The sequence below is a fragment of the Arabidopsis lyrata genome (assembly GCF_000004255.2).
Source record: "Arabidopsis lyrata subsp. lyrata unplaced genomic scaffold ARALYscaffold_7, whole genome shotgun sequence".
In the NCBI taxonomy this organism is placed as follows: Eukaryota; Viridiplantae; Streptophyta; class Magnoliopsida; order Brassicales; family Brassicaceae; genus Arabidopsis; species Arabidopsis lyrata.
The window spans coordinates 10,832,383-10,849,681 of NW_003302549.1; the positions used below are offsets into that span (position 1 = coordinate 10,832,383).

General features: G+C 31.8%; 4 protein-coding genes and 1 pseudogene across 4 annotated transcripts; 4 read left to right on the top strand and 1 right to left on the bottom strand.

The window, feature by feature from the left end:
- The first annotated feature begins 2,801 nt into the window (after positions 1–2,801).
- LOC9304068 lies at positions 2,802–3,538 on the top strand (annotated as a pseudogene).
- Positions 3,539–5,547: 2,009 nt separating this feature from the next.
- LOC9304069 lies at positions 5,548–6,417 on the top strand. Its single transcript, XM_002867951.2, has one exon. It carries the CDS (start codon positions 5,788–5,790, stop codon positions 6,349–6,351), a length of 564 nt encoding a protein of 187 aa, XP_002867997.1. The 5' UTR covers positions 5,548–5,787; the 3' UTR covers positions 6,352–6,417.
- A 5,423-nt stretch (positions 6,418–11,840) lies between these two features.
- LOC110226462 lies at positions 11,841–12,353 on the top strand. The gene has a single exon (XM_021018260.1). The coding sequence runs from the start codon at positions 11,945–11,947 to the stop codon at positions 12,209–12,211; it is 267 nt and encodes an 88-aa protein (XP_020873919.1). The 5' UTR covers positions 11,841–11,944; the 3' UTR covers positions 12,212–12,353.
- A 1,006-nt stretch (positions 12,354–13,359) lies between these two features.
- On the top strand, positions 13,360–14,849 carry LOC9306117. The gene is made up of 3 exons (XM_021018259.1): positions 13,360–13,553; positions 14,096–14,208; positions 14,600–14,849. The coding sequence occupies exons 1-3, from the start codon at positions 13,427–13,429 to the stop codon at positions 14,681–14,683; spliced, it is 324 nt and encodes a 107-aa protein (XP_020873918.1). The 5' UTR covers positions 13,360–13,426; the 3' UTR covers positions 14,684–14,849.
- On the bottom strand, positions 14,770–15,499 carry LOC9304071. The gene has a single exon (XM_002870000.2). The coding sequence runs from the start codon at positions 15,226–15,228 to the stop codon at positions 14,869–14,871; it is 360 nt and encodes a 119-aa protein (XP_002870046.1). The 5' UTR covers positions 15,229–15,499; the 3' UTR covers positions 14,770–14,868.
- Positions 15,500–17,299: the final 1,800 nt, after the last annotated feature.

A 17,299-nucleotide genomic window follows, 5' to 3' on the forward strand; every position in this document is an offset into this window, starting at 1 on the left:
GCAAATATTATTTAAGGAAGATTTTAAGATTGAATTTAAAATTTGGTAAAAAAATTAAATGCAAATATTTTAATATTCAGTTTTGTTATAATATTTTTATTACAAATTTTGAAATATAAAACGAAATTTTATTTCATAATTTCTAAAAAACCATATTAAATATTAACAAATATTTATTTTTACTATGAAATAAACTCAAATAATAATAAATTTTAAGTAATTATCATAATGGTTTTCGTTTAGAGCAATTTTTGAAAAAATCTAAACAATAGAATGTACATATTAATTTTGAAATATTTTGTGTTTTATTTTTTTCTTTTCAACTCAGATCTTCCTTAAATAAATCCATAATATATTGCACACAGTTTTTGAAATTATGTAAACTAATTATATATTTTGCATTCAACACAAATTATGCAGCAATAGCATATCCCTTTTATAGATGTATCTAAAACTTTTATTTTTAGTCCAAATATTGAACTAATTATGATTAAACAATGAAAAGAAGAATATGCAAAATTTAGCTAAGGAAAGAAACATTAATAAATTTGTTAAAATATTTGTAACTTTAACATCATACATATTAATCCGCAAAACTCACAGTATGTATTTTATGGTATTTTAAAGTAAGCAAACAAGAATTTGGAACATGGTTTTAATGGAATGAAATGAGAATAAGAATTACGAGACGGGATGGCAGGGGAACATAAATTAAAAATCAAACTTAATACTCAACTGGTATGAGTTTGTGTTATGAGCACTATATAAAATAAATTTGTTTACACACATAACCTTATACTTACGTTTTTAGTTACAATTTATGACAGATACGGGACCGTAATATTTTTATTTCACGTATACGAGACGGGTTATGGGACGAAAAATTTATGACATATACAAGACGGGATAGGTTTCCTGTTCCAAAATAGTTACGCCTAGCTAATATACATGAAATAATCCAAACTAAACCGAATATGTATCCTATTTAACACATGTAATCAAACTGTTAGAAATGTTTTGAATAGTTTAGAAAATAAAAACGTAACATCACTTAACTTTTGCAACTAAATAATATCTTAATTTTATATTAAATACAATTTCACACCTACGTGTAGGTCTGAATCTTAAAATATAACTATGCACTAACGCAACTAAATTTCGTTCATTACTCTAACTTTATAATATCTATATTATTACAAAGTTCACTAACACAACAAAATATTTTATATTTTTAAAATCTATATAACAATTTCTAAAAAAAATATCTCTGCACGTACATGTGGATCTAGATCTAATACACTAAAATATACATCATAAAAACAATAAAATAATCTATATTATATGAAAATTTGTAAGAAATGTTTTTGAAATATGAAACCCCGCACGTACGTGCGGGTCAGGATCTAGTATTTATATATATAGAAAGCATATACATTAGGATTAATCCCTGTTCAAAAAGTCGGGCGCCTAGCCGCCTAGGCAGCCGCCTAGTCGGTGATCGGCAGTCAACCGCCGCGATTTTAATTTACCGATTTTGCGGCCGTTTAATAATTAAACGTTGAAAATCGGTTAAAAGTCACCGATTTATTATAAAATTTTATACTGAATTTTGACCAAAACTCAAAAATTGATTGGGCCTACATAAGCCCACACGAGCTATACTATGACAAATAGAAACAATTAGTAGGGTCATTTATAAGAAGTCGATTCCATGCTTCCTTCCTACTATTACCGATGTGGGACTTTGTGATTTTGAGTTTTGTAGAGATACTACTTTCACATAACGTGGCAACTGGCAAGTGATATCAATTCAGTAGTCAAATTAATAATTTGAATATATTTAAGTCCTTTATTTTTTTTTCCACCAAAATCTATTTATTGGTGGTCACTATATTTAGGTTCATATATTTTTTTTTAACGTGGATGTCATTTAGTTATTATTAGTGACCGTTCAAATCTGATACTTTGTTCTTTTCGTCCATATATTTAAGTTTCAAATACTCCCTCCGTTCCTGAAAGTTTGATGTTTTAGTGTTTTAGGTTTGTTCCACAAAGATTGATTTTCTGGCTTTTTATTTTATTTTTTATTAATTGATATTAACAAATCGTAGATTTCAAGGCGTAATGATTACAAATAATTAACTGTTTTAGATTACTATTAGTTCATATATTATTAAAAATATTTAATAAAAAGAAAAAATTATTAAATGATTAAATCATGATTGTTTCTTAATATATGTGTAAATTCTAAAACATCAAATTTTCAGGAACAGAGGGAGTAAGTTTTTTTAAACTAACAAACTGTTTTCATATTAATAATAGATGATATTAGTCAAATGTACATATATTATATTTGATACATATATGTATTTTGAATATATATAATTAGGATGAATGTCAATTTGATGTGAAATTAAATTCGCAAAATTGATGATAGATGTTTTAAACTTTTTTCATGGTTTTTGTTTTATAAATTTTGCAAACATGTTATCAATTGCCTATTTGTATAATAAATTCATAACACTATAAAATTATTATAAAAATAACACTATATAATGATCAAAAACTAATCCCCGATTAATCTTCGATTAATCTCCGATTTTCCGTCTAGGCGATAGGCGGTGCCCGGCCGCCCGACTAGCGCCTAGCGATTTTTTGAACATGGGGATTAATCCAAACAACTAACAATTTTAATGTGTCGAGGAAAATGTTGGACCGTTAATAGGCCGATCTGGGCCGGAATATTGTATACAAATACTCGGTGAAATAATAATGCAAACTCTTTATAATCTACATGCCTATGAATAAAGGACCCTAATTAAGAAGAATACACGAAGCTTTCTGACTAAATCCCTAAACGTGAATATAGCACGGGAATCATGTCATCCACGGATCTGAAACCGGAATCCAAATCTGAAAGTAACCAAGTCCCGTCCAAGGAAGTGGGAGATCGATTACAAGTGTTCATGAAAAAAGGTGGTTGCGAAAATTCATATACAGCTTGTGTAGGTTGTGATTAGCGGGAAGATGAGTGTACGGAAGCCTATTCAATGTTGGAAAAGTGTATGAAAGCTCGCTTTGATTACTTTGAGCCATATCTCGCGCTGAAGAACGCTAGTGCTGAAGTGATGGCGAGGGAGATCGAAGTCTTCCTCCCTGCGAAACCAAAGGACAGAGACGAGCTGTTAGGCAAATTCATGACAAGAGGTGATTGCAAACAAGCTTTTATGGCTTGGATGGATAGTTATGAAGAAGCCAAGAAGAACAAGGGAAGTCTTTATACACCTGCCTTAAACACCTTGTCGAAGTGTATAGAGGCTCACTCTGATTACTATCAGCCGCTTCTCACAGTGGTCAAAAATTATAAAGAACATTATAGTAAGGAGCGTATCGCCTTCTTGGATGCGTGGGAGCAAGCTCAAGCTGAGGCTGAGGGATGATTTGAATATGATTTACATAATATTTTAATGCTTTTTTCTTTGTTTACGTTTCCTTTTGCATGAATACTCTGCTTCTTCTTCATTACTTTGTTGTTTCACTCATCGTCTTTATTATTGTCTTTTTTATAGTGATGCAAAACAACATGGCATTTAACTAAAAACTACACAAAATCCCTATCTATACACAACGGATTTTAAGATTTTAGGTTAACATCTTCAATTCGGATCAATGTATTCATCATATTTCCCTATATATGTACAACAACACATTCACGGAAATCTCACTATATAAGTCTCTAAGCAAATCTTTGGTGGTTCTCTAATTAAGGCTGCCGCTGGGGCGGTTTCCGAGAAATATCTAGCGGTGTGGTTCGCTAAATTCAGCAAGCAAGAAAGTAGTGGTGGAGGAGGTTGCCGCCGAAGATTATTCATGTTTTCCTACGAGAACGAGAAGTTCCCTTCTTGGATTCCTCTTCCGACGGTAAACTTCTGGAAGAATCGGAGTCTATTGTGTTGGCTAAAGACTGTTCGGGTCATTATACAAGCATTCAACAAGCAGTAAATGCAGCTGCCAAACCTCCTCCAAGAAACAAGAGAGAGAGTTGTAATATAAGTAAAAGGAACGTGATGGTTAATTATAATGTGGTGTTGCAGCTCGTGAGGATGAAATCTGAGTCGTCTGATTGAGAATGGACGGTCAGGATTAATGGGAGGACGGTGGCTAAGAAGGAGAAGAGAAGTGGTTGATGAAGAGAAGGTTCCATGGTTTCTTCTGTTCTATGTGTGTTGGTTTTTTGTGACACGGAAGTGACTCTTTTTGGGTTATGGATGGTTTTGGTGTTTGTGACCTCAAGTTTATATTTATATATAGAGAAAGCATATACATTAGGAGGGATTAATCTAAACAACTAACGATTTTAATGCTAGGAAAATGTTGGACCGTTAATGGGCCGATCTGGGCCGGAATACTGTATACAAATACTTGGTGAAATAATAATGCAAACTCTTTATAATCTACATGATTTTTTCGTAAAATACTAGAAGTGTACTCTACGATGGATTAATGCATATTTAAGAAAAATAAAAAGAATATTAAAATTATATTTTACTAAATTTTCTTACATATATATATACATATATATTTTATTGATAAGTTTGTATAATTATTAATTTATGATACTGACGAGATCATATAGTTACATAGGATTTTTAAATAAATTATTATTTTATTATTTTATGTTAAATTTTATACTGGTCTGACTCGAGACCAGAAATTTTTATTAATTTATAATGATTATTAATTTATCAAATATTAATTTATAGAGATTTTTTTTTGTACAAACTATTCACAAGTTAAACTTCAATCAATGTACAATTGTGCTCACTTCTTTTATTCATCTAATATATTTGGATTAATATAATTGTTAAATCATGTTCACAATCACCGTAAATCTATTATCTTAGATTTAACTTTAGTGAAATATGCATATAGATAATAACATATTTTAAATTAATTTTTAATATTTAAATTTGTCATGTTGTATTGTAGATTTCTTTTTGCGAATTGAAGAATTTATTTTATACGACACAAAATTTATTAATAAATTCACTTCCGACCTTCATTACTCTAGGCGCGGCTCTGCCTCGGTGAAACATCGTAGACCACTTCTTTGGTAAATTCCTTTTAAACCTCTAATCCTTTCTCCATGGTTTCTTTTTTGGGTTTCAACTTTTGGGTCATGGACGCTATCTTCTTTGCAGCTTGTTTCATGATCGGAAAACGCAAATTTGATATTGCCGGTAAAATAACAGAAAAGATTCTTGAGACTAGAGAAGGAGAAGAAGACTGACAGCAAAAAATATGAATCTTTATAGAAAATATGAGATTCACTTGCACACAGCAAAATGGACATTTTTTTAAAAATGTTATGGCCCATTATTTCCCACCTTCGTGGAATTAATAAAATACTATTTTATTACTATACAATATTTTTGCATGTAGACAACAATGTATACTAAATAGTCAACTTATTTCTTGTTTTTTTCGATCACAAAGCTAATAGCAGTTCATACAATTTTGTATCTTCGTAATGATGTTCTAATTTGTTTGAAACCTTCTAAAACGATTTTTTGTAAAAGGACAAATAAATATAAGAAATAATAGACAATTTTAATGGTTGGGGAAAATGTTGAACCGTAAACCATTCGCTTAATGGGCCGATCTGGGCCAGAATATTGTATACAAATATTGCAAACTCTTTATCGTCTATATACCTTATGAATAAAGAACCCTAATTAAGAAGATTACCCGAAACTTTTTGACTAAAACCCTAAACGTGAATATATCATGGGATCCATGTCATCTACGGATCTGAAACAGGAATCCAAATCTGAAAATAACCAAGTCCCAACCAAGGAAGTGGGAGATCGATTACAAGAGTTTATGAAAAAAGGTGGTTGCGAAAATTCATATATAGCTTGTGTAGGTTGTGATTCGCGGGAAGATGAGTGTACGGAAGCCTATTCAATGCTGGAAAAGTGTATGAAGGCTCGCTCTGATTACTTTGAGACGTATCTCGCGCTGAAGAACGCTAGTGCTGAAGTGATGGCTAGGGAGATCGAAGTCTTCCTCCATGCGAAACCAAATGACAGAGACGAGTTGTTAGGCAAATTCATTACAAGAGGTGGTTGCAAAGAAGCTTTTATGGCTTGGAGGGATAGTTACGAAGAAGCCAAGAAGAACAAGGGAAGTCTTTATACACCTGCCTTGAACACCTTGTCAAAGTGTATGGAGGCTCACTCTGATTACTATCAGCCATTTCTCGCAGTGGTCAAAAATTATGAAGAACACTATAGTAAGGAGCGTATTGCCTTCTTGATGAGGCTAAGGGATGATTTGAATAGGATGTAGTAATATCTTAATGCTTTTTTCCTTTGTTTACGTTTCCTTTTGCATGAATACTCTTCTTTTTTTTTTAATATGATCTCCAAGGTTAGGTTCTCCCTCTCCCTAGTTGAGCTTAATGCTGAATCATAGCAAATCGTTTTCTTTCTTCATCTTCTTTTTTCTTTTATCAAACTAGCAAATACAAACGGCAAAAATAATTACCATCACAACCAATCCATAATTAATGACAATTACTACAATCGATCTCATGGGTAAAGGAAGGATTTTATGGAAACGAAGAATGACTTAAATAAAATAAGATCAAAACCAACCTCAAATATAATAACAAAAAAAAAAGGTAATTTGGATTACTTCAAATCGCTACCACAGAGAGCGTGTTTGAATCTAGGGAATGATGATGAATCACAATTGTTACTTGATGGTTTTTGCTGAATTTGTTGTAAAAGATGTCGTATCATGTAATGTACTGTTTTCTTCGTATGTACAAAATGAAGAATGTTTCGAATCAATTGAGCTGTTTCGTTACATGGCATATACATGAATAAGGCTCGTTTAGTTTTGTCTATTATTATCAACGCTTGTGCAGGTTTATGAGTTGTTAAAAAAGTTACGATAATTTTGAAAAACTCAACTACGATCCTGACCACTACCTTTCTCGTTGAATACGCTTGTCGATATGTATACCGAAGTTGGTAGGTACCCATATAGATTGAAGAAGATGAGAAATTAACTTTGACTCTGTCCGAGTAATTACAAGTTACAACAACGAAACAATGATCAACGACGAAGAATAAAAGAGCTAATTTAAGTAAATTTGGGTAAATTATCAAAATTTCAAAAAAAAACATAGGGTAAAGTAGGCTTGGGCGTTTGGGTATTCAGTTCGGTTCTAGAACCGAATCATTTGGTTCCAAGTATTTTGGTTCAAAGATTTAGGAACCATATTGGAACCAAATCAATATCGGTTCGGTTCTAGTTCGGTTCCTATTCGGTTCGGTTCGGATAATAAATTTTGGAACCGATTAGGAACCAAATGGTTTCAGATATTTTTGGAACCGAAAAAATAATAGAATTATAATGCAAAATTCAAATGCAATTATGCAATGCAACATCATATATTAGTCATCATACCATTACAAATTCAAAAAATAGTTGAAACTTGGAAAGTATTAAGTCAAAAGACACCTAAAGTTTCAAAAATACCACAAAACACAAGTTTTAAAGACACCAAAAGAAGCTTTGTCTTTAATTTGCAATGATTCGAAAGAGAGAGTTGTTGTCTGCGGCGTCTCATTCTTTGAGAAAAAGATAACAAACTAGGGTTTCTCTTTAGGTTTCAGAGAAATATACTCCCTCTGTCCCAAATTATAGAATGTTTTAGCATTTTTTCCTTGTTCCATTTTATAAAATTTTCCCAGATTTCTATGCATAATTTATGTTTATTTAGTATGTTATGACCATTTAAATTCTGCAGTCTTTTTTTCTATTGGCTGAATTCCTATAAAAAAAAGTAAACATTAATTATTCCTTAATCTTTGTGCTTTTACACAAAACATTTTATAAAATGGGACAGAGGGAGTATAAGATACTAAGAGAGATATATGGTAGGTTGTTAGGCTTGAGTAGTTAAATTTATATCTAGATAAGTTTGAAACTTTGGGTTATATAAATATAGGTTAATGGGCTATAGTTTTTGGGTATCCGAATGGATATCGGTTCCTACCCGAACCGAACCGATACTCATGATTCTTTGATTCAAGATTCAATCGATATTTTCACTAGAACCGGAACCGAACCGTACCCATCAATTTCGGTTCAGTTCTATGTGGATCCATATTTGTGTCCAAGCCTAGGATAAAGTACCAAAATTTCAAAAAAAAGGTAATTAAGATTACCTAGTGGTAATTTAGTTTACCAAGTTCCCACGTCCCAGTGTTGAGTCAATTATGGAAAGAAACAAACTATTCTTCTCCATTCGTACCAATATTATGCTCGAACCCAGATGGAGTCTATTCCACCCATCCCCATGCAGAGTCATAACCACTTTAATTGGGCCGAATTGGTGATCGTAGATCCATTTTTAATAGTTAAATTAGCTTTTGACCCACAACTTAATTCCCGGTTTAATTCGGTTCGCTAAAGATTCCAGAACCAGAAATAAATAGTTACGCTAATTGTCTTTAAATCTAGTAAAGTTAATAAAAGACGTTTTTTTGTTTTTATTCTTCTCTTCACAAAAACATTAAAATGAAAAAGAATTTATCTAGTTTTTGTAATTGTGGGGGTGATTGGAAGAGGCTGTTAGTTTTGGCTGTAAAGATTTTGGCTTTAGGAACTTTGGCTGTAGAAACTTTGGCTGCAGAGACTTTGGCTGTTAAAATCTTATTGGTAGAACAAAACTGTAGAAGCTTTGACTGTTATTTTTTTAGAATTATATATATTCATAATAAATCTAAATAATATTATAAATGAATTCATGTGATAATATAATTTTATTAATGATAACACTTTTGGGGCCGTATTTATAATGGTTTAAGTGATCTTCTAAAAATAGTATGTAACTATTTGTTTTGAAATTATTTTGATTAATTGTAAACAAATTTGATCTTTAAATATTTAAAATATGTTTTACTATAATTATTTTGGTAAACTAGTCAACATAAAATTTGGCTAACAAATCAAATAAACATTTGAAAAATAAATTAAAAGGTAGAAATAGTTAAAATACTTATCTTGAATGATTCTTGAGCAATTGTTATGGCTAACAATAGTGTTTTGAATGTTTCTTTTTTTGTTGAGTAGTTGTATAATTTTGAGTAATTAAAAATCAATAAAACTATTAATGATGAAGCAATTTATGAAATAATTGAATGGGCTATATAAAGTATATGTTTTATTAAAAATACTATTCTATAAACTCTTGTATACTAATATTAATGGTGATTATGAAAATAAAATGATTATTATTGAAATGGATCTTAAAAGAAAGATTGAAAAATGATAATAATTAATTTATCAAAAATATATATGTGAACAATATATATAAACATGTAGAAAGATTCTAATTATTATGAGGAGAAGAAAAAAAGAAAGTTTTTAATTATTATTTATTTTTAAGTTTTATTATTTGTTTGAAATTAGAAAATTGTACGTGAAAAAGAAAAAAGTGGGCAGTTAGACTAAAAACTTTAAAAAATTATAAAATCCTAAAATTATGATTGGTAAATATTTGGCTTGAAGACTTTAAAAAAATTCTAAAGCCTTTAAAGTTTCTTCTAATCACCCCCTAACCCATGTGTCAGAGAGTCAAAATCGACAAAAACAGTCATTGGGCAAAACATCGACAAAAACAGTCATTGGGCAAAATCTATGTATGTCTACAAAGAACCCACTAAGTTTAGCTTCAAATAGAAGAAGATGAGAAATTAACTTTGTTTTTGCCCGAGTTACAACAACCAAACCTTGATCAACGACGACAAATAAAAGAGATCGATATTTCTTGTTCATTTAAGGGTAAATTATCAAATTTTCAAAAAATAGGTAATTTAGATTACCTAGCTGGGAGGGTTTCCCCCGTGTTGATTTATGCATCAACGTGTTGAGTCCCGTGTTGATTTATTTAAAGCCGCTTTTAAGGAGAGAAACAAACTTTCCTTCTCCACTGGTACCAATTAGATCCTCGAACCCTGGTGGAATCCTCCACACCAGCCCCATGAAGACTGATTACCACTTTTACTGGGCCCGAATTGGTGGTCGTATTTCCAATTTTTAATACTTAAATTAGCTTTTAGCCCAAAACATAATTCCGGTTTAAATCGGTTGGCTAAAGATTCGAGAACCAGAAATAATTAGTTACACTTATTCGGCTATTTCAGGAACAGTTTCGTTACATAATTACATTACATGGTGAAGTTGCTTACAGACGGAATTTCGCCAAACAATAGTACTCTAGTGAGCGTCCTCTGTGCATAAAACTATGACGGACTTGTATTGGAGGCGAAACACTTTTTTGAGACGGTTAATTTGGTGTTAAACCGACACAAGAAACATTACGCATGTGTGAAGGATGTGTTAAGAAGGGCAGGGAAAGTAACTTAAACGATGGTGGAAAATGTCGTTTGATGCGGAATGCATCAATATGGGGAGCGGTTCTTGGTGAGGGAAAAGTTCACAAGAATTCATCTGAGAAGCAAATAGATTTATAGAAAGCGTGATGAGCTTAGAGAGTGTTTGAACCGAGTTGGATATGTTCTGGTACGACTGAAACGGATCTTCACTATGTGGAGAGAAGTGCAAAGGAGAAGCTTTTGGTGTACCACAATAAAAGCTCCGATTAAGGTTAATAAGAATCTCTAAATCTGTATGGATTGTCAGTTGTCACGCATGTGTTTAAGTTTGTTGAGAGATTATCGTTAGAGATATTCATACGTTAGGTTTCTTCCATTTAAAAATATGGTTCTTGTTCTTGTAGAGATTATTAGTGAATACTTCTATTTGTGAAATTATAGTGAGATAACTTGTAAAATTGCTTTATAATATCAGCAAAAACTTTTGTGCTTTTTTGGGAGTAAAAGGAGTTATTTGTTTAGAAATAGAATGATAAAAAGAAGATTAGCTTCTAGACGTTGTAAAAGATATACTTTTTCAAAAAAAAAAAAAAAAAAAAGACGTTGTAAAAGATATTGAATGTTGACAAACTTTAAAATGAATTTCTCATAAGTCTCATGTCATGTGTGAGTCTCTTTGGTACACGTAGAGGTACAGCTAACCAAACAAGACTTGTAAAGCGAAATGTGGGCTCGATACTTCTACTGTTCGTACGTATCATAGTTCTCCTATATTTCTTCTCTCTTCTTCTCACGTCGTATTCTCCGAAATTATATTCAAGTATTTAGATTATTTTCATATTTTAGAATTTATTTTCTTTAAATCTATTAATAATTTTTAAACTTATTAAATCAAACTTGAAAGGTTTCAGAGAATAATTCAATATCAGGACTGACATTATTCTGATATCTATAATATCTGAGTGATAGAAACTATATACGTTGTATAGTGAATTGATTTATTTAACTTTGATTCCACTTTTAATCAACTTTTGTGCATGATTTTGGCTTGGTACAGTCGGTTTAATTAGACTGATTAACATCATTATTTAAGCAAAAACATATTTCACAGCAATACATATGGTAAAGATCTTGATTATAAAAATATCCCAAAGATATTTTTGAGACAATTTGATTGTTTTTTTTGTTTGTTTCTATGCATCAACAAATCATAGAGAAAACTTTGTCGTTACTTTCTACAAACTCTAATTTTGTCTATATCAAAACTAGTGCGTACGTGTGTAGTAATACAGGCCATTCAGTCAATTTGGACCAAAGACAACCGTTGATCCATCTGTTCCTTTTTTTCTTAAAACTTTTTCTAAACAAATTGAAACCGTGTTTTTTTTTGTCGCCGTGTATCAAACTCTATATATACAGACCTAGAATTCACCATTGAAACTCATTAGAAATCTGAATACTTTCACAACTTTCTCTTAAAACATTTTCAAGAACGAGAAAAAAAAAATAAACTAAAAAAGATTGAGGTCATGGTTAGATCAGAATTAGGAAGAAGAAGATTCTTATTAGGAGCTGAAATGGCGCCGGCGCCGGTGATTTCTCGCCGGAGTTGTTCAATGTCTCCGACACTAGAGACCATTTTTGAAGAGAGGTCCGATGATTTTAATCATCAAGATCATTATTACAATGTCGTCGTGGGACAACGAAATCGTTTGTTTCTTCTTGTTCCGGCGATCATATCGGCCGTATCTTGTGTTTTGTTGTGTAGACAAGATCATGTTGTTCGATTTTCTTGAACAAATATATGCATAAGTATTTCAATGTAACTATGTATAAGGAGAAGAGTTTTCTATAAGCTTATGTTATTGTTTCAATTCATAGCGTTAATTTGTTCATTTGATTCACAAATATCCATTTATAACATGTTTTTAATGCTCATAGTTCTGGCTTTTACCAATAGGAACTTTTGAAAAATGAATTCATATTAGATCAACAAAACTAAATACTAGATATCAAATTTTGCGAACAAACTATGACGGTAAATTCTAGATCTTTGGCCGATATAACTCTTCTTTGGCCGTTACAACGGTTTGCGACATATGCAAAACACATTTTCTAGTAAAAATAAGCCCGGCTCTTTCAAGTCCTAGCTCTTTTCTTTGACCTAAAATCATGGATAGATTTTGTTATTAACAACACATCCAAATTACAAATTTAAAGAAACAATCAATAGTTTTTGATAGCCTTGTACAACACAAAGTACAAAAGCATTGAGAGTAGAAGGGGAAGAAATATCACAATCCGTTTAGGCGCCTTGACTGCAAAACTATCACATCCTTCTTCGAAAATCGTTTCCAATTTAGGCTGCGAGATGCTCCTAGATAATCGTCTCTGCTGAATCCGATGAGATAGTGAAGGTGTGACCTCTCCCCATGTTTGAATAAACCTCATTTCATTCGCCATTGATGCAATTTTAAGAGTTTTGTTGTCTTGAAATGAGTAGAGGAAAGAAGATTAAGGTGTTATGTATGAAAGATTTGATTGTTTAATTAGTGGATGGGAAACAAAGGAAGAGCTTTATATAGAGAAGATTAGAAGACTTTTTTAAGGTTATGTAATTATCCAAAATTATCAAGACAACGACGTGGTAATCTCTTAATTTAATTCTTGTGCTAACTTTAGAGGTTCTAGAAAGTTTAAAAAAAAAAAAGTTGATATACCTGAATAACTCAATTGTACTATTGTAGTTTCTTATAACAAAATCTAGTTAGGTTTGTTAAATTCTGATAACGCCTTTATATAGGTTTTTTTTTCATAGAATAAATCTTGATAATAGTAGAAAGAATTAAAAAAGTTACTGAAGTCAACCTTTATTCAACAGCAAACACAAAAACAAAACAGAAATAAATAAATAATTCACAGTGGAAAATGGAAATTAGGAGATTTTGTATTTTCTTCATCTGATTAAAAAAAAATCACTGTGGGAAAAGTTTTTTCCGGAAACTCCTTTAATGGCGGAAGAAGAGAAGCGAACTTCACCGGAACCTCCTCTTCCTTCTCCGCCGGAATCTTCACCTCAACCCAAAGATCCACCGCCAGAATCTTCTACTTCTCCGGCTAGATTCGATCCTAGTCGAAGTAATTCTCTTAAATTTCCCCTTTCTTCTTCAACATCAAATCGATTTCTAGGGTTTTGCTTTCTGGATTTTTCTATAATCTCCCTTCAATTAGACTGATGTGTTATCCCCGAATTCTACGCCTCCATTGTTAATCGTACCCAAAGCTCGCATTTTTTAAAAAAAAGTTCTAATCTAAAATCATTGGTCCTGCATAATCACGAATTTGACTAAGTGTTTAAAGAGCTTATCTTTACTTTGGTTACTGAGAGGTTATAGCTAGAATTGATGTGAAACATTGATTCTTTTTCTTAGTTTTACAAAAATTCAAATGAAGAAGATTCATGAAAGTATAGTGATTCTCCATCTGCATTCTACAAGCAACTGTATAGATATGAACTACTTACTATCTTCAAGATGAATCATTGATGTTCAAGATCTTACTTATGGTTTTGCTCTGATCATGATTCACCAGCTTGCTATTTTTACTTCTTTCAATATCTGTAGTGTGGTTTTGTTTTGCTATTTGTCTAACCTAATGCTTTGAATTGGTTCTTTTGAAAGTGATTGGGATCATCAAAAGGAAAGCTTTGATTAAGGATTTAGCTGCTGCTTACCACGCCGAGTGTCTTGCTCTTTGCCGAGAACTTCTGGAGCTTCAAAAGAGAAAGGACGAGGTTAGAAATCCATCTCCTGATCTATTCATTGTTTGTATGAACTTGTCGCTTTCGGTTAAATACTTGTTAAGTCGTACAATGAACCCATTGTTATCTAAATATAGTCATGATTTATATATCATGTTAGTTGCATATCGACTCGGTAGATATAAAACGAATCAAAGCATGAAACCAATGAATAAATCTAAGGATTGGACTCTTATAGTTGACTACAAGGTCGGGTCGGGAAGTGGCTTAAACGCAAACAACTACCAAGGGCATAAAATCCAAAGTGGGTTCTTTCTTTCAAGTTGGGAATGAAATTGTTAGACTTGGAACCAAAACGGTGAAACTTGATGAACCTGTTTTTCATGTGTTCTAACTTGTTTGAGATTTTGCTCTTATTTTGCAGCCGTTCCTGGACACCAAAGCTACGGAAGATATGAGAAAAGAGACGGTGAGGTCTTCTTCCAAACGAGCTAAGAAAAAACGTTAAAAGAAAAGACTTGGTATGATGCTTGATTTACTACGTAGGTATGATGTTCATAGATCGGTTTTTATGCTTCAGGTGAAGTAAAAAACTTGTTGAAAGATTGAAATTTTTATTTGATTATCTAAATTATATACAATATTTACACATTTACTAAGAAGAATTCGAATCACCCTTTCTAAAGACATCTCTTAACTAGACCGAGCGAAAATCCGGCAAACCGGTCTAAGACAATCAATCGCAGCAACCGCCTGATGCTTAGCTTTCAAACAGAATCTCTGGAACCAGTTCGTATCAGGGGCAATAACAACCATAGAAGATTGAACATACATTGAAGCTGCTCTTTTCACAAGCTCGTTTCTAATGGCGATGTTAGAAGAATCCATCTCGGACAAGAGAAACCCATCTTGTGAAGGAACACTGTATTGTGGGTGACAAAACAACGAACCAAATCCATCGGAACTTGAGATCACATCTTTCAAGCTCGTGTACTGGAGATTATTGTGATCATTGTCGTCTGAGATAAAGAGATAGGGTGATTTTTGTAACATTTGGAAACCTTGTCTCCATATTCGTAGTAGAATCTAAATGGTGGGAGAGTCTGATGAGTTTAAATATCTTCCCCTGTTTTAGACGACCGGTGTTCCCTTCTATTTAGCCAGAATTGTCGGAAATGCCCTTAGTTTTGGAGACTTTCCACTTTTATACCGCATATAAAGGAAAGTGAGCTGAACATATAAACCGCACAAAACCAAACAAACCAAAGATTTAAACCGAAACTTCTTAACATGGGCCTTAGCTCACGTATACCACTGGGCCTTAACTCAAGTACAATATTGTCCAAATAATTATTTTTACATATTCTTTTTTTGCTAAATATGTAATTTTACATATTCGTCTGCTTTAATCATAGTTTTGAACCTCGATGGAAACATGACGTTGAACTCACTTTAACTATGCAATAATTATAATATGCTATAACATATTATATATCTATATATTATATAGATGTTGCAACAAATATATGGATGTATGTTGTGGTCCTTCCATGATTGACTGAAAGATAAATAACAACCAATAAAAATCAAGTTTAGTTTATAGAGTAGTCTGAATTGATTTACATGTAATGGGTAGTATACATTAAATTAGACTTAATCTAATAATGGAAAGGTATATATCTCTAGGTGGACCTATCTTTCTAATCACAATTAGGGTTTATTCCATATATAGAGCATGTAAGAAGCTTAATGGACAAAATTAATCATGAGTCATGCCCCCACTAGATTCATTAATTAATGGTCCAATTTAAAAGGACATCAGCTTCACTTGTATTTTAATGTACTCTCTTAATCAAAACACTTGACCCAATAGATTAAGAAAGTTCACTATAATAATTTTGTTGTCAGATTTTTTTTTCTTTCTTATGTTTGTACAGTTAACAAAAATTATATTTCGATTTGGTATGGTTTTTGTTTTGGTTTGGATTGTCTTTTTAATTCGTTTGAATTTTTAGTCTCGTTTTCTAGATAAAATAGATCAATACCAGTTTAGACCACTTATGATTTGGTTCGATTTATATAAGTTGAATACTCTTCAAATAAACCACGAAAAATATCTGGCGTGGAAATGTTATTGGTTTATTAATTTGTAAATCCATATAGGATTTGAAAATCTCTATTAATTATAAAAATTAAGATATATGGATTTTGAAATAACATGTGTTTACCCATAGATTTGAATCCTTCTATTTTTCTCTTACAATTCCATTCAAATCCATTTAAAACATAATTTAGATTCTCAAATCCAAAGACAAATGACAAAGGATTTTAACTAGTATTTATAGATCATAGAACCAATAACACATGATTTTAATTAGGATTTTAAAATCAATGATTGAATAACAAATGATTTTTGTTTGAATTTCTAATTCCGTATAAATCGATAAACCAATAACCCTTAGTTAAAGTTTGTTTTGTGGAATCTTTATTTCAGTTAATTGGCAATAATGCATATATTATAATCTTTTGTTCCATTGGATTAAAAGGTTGACCTACAAAAATAGGTTAAAACTCAAATATTCTGTTATCTCATATATATAAATTGAATAAATTTAGAGCTTTAATAATAGGCGTATAGCAAAGCAAAAACCCTAAGTAAGTAAATAAAATAATTTTTTTCTTGCTTCCAGTCACGGCTATTTTGAAGTCTTATCCCAAATAAACTTAACTACACATACATGATACAACAAACCAATCAATTCATGGATTATGCTCATCGATCCATTTTTGTGTTTCAAAATAAATCCAATTTTGGGTAAAGACTAGATATTTATATATACAAAAAAACTAAAGTGGAAACAAATAGTTAGATTTAAGGGAATTTTGTCAAATGTGCCACAATTTTAGAAAATCCTAGCAAATGTACCACATTGCAAATCAATTTAGCATTCATACCACTTTTGGTGTTTGTGTGGTAGATTTTGGACGATTTTACCCTTCTGCCTGCGTCAGGAATGTGTCAGGGGAATGAGCTACAGTCAGACGCCGGTTGAGAAACGGGGAGCGGCTGCATTAAATGGATGTCTCCAAATCTTGTCCCCGATTGAAAATTCTTTGTTGCGTC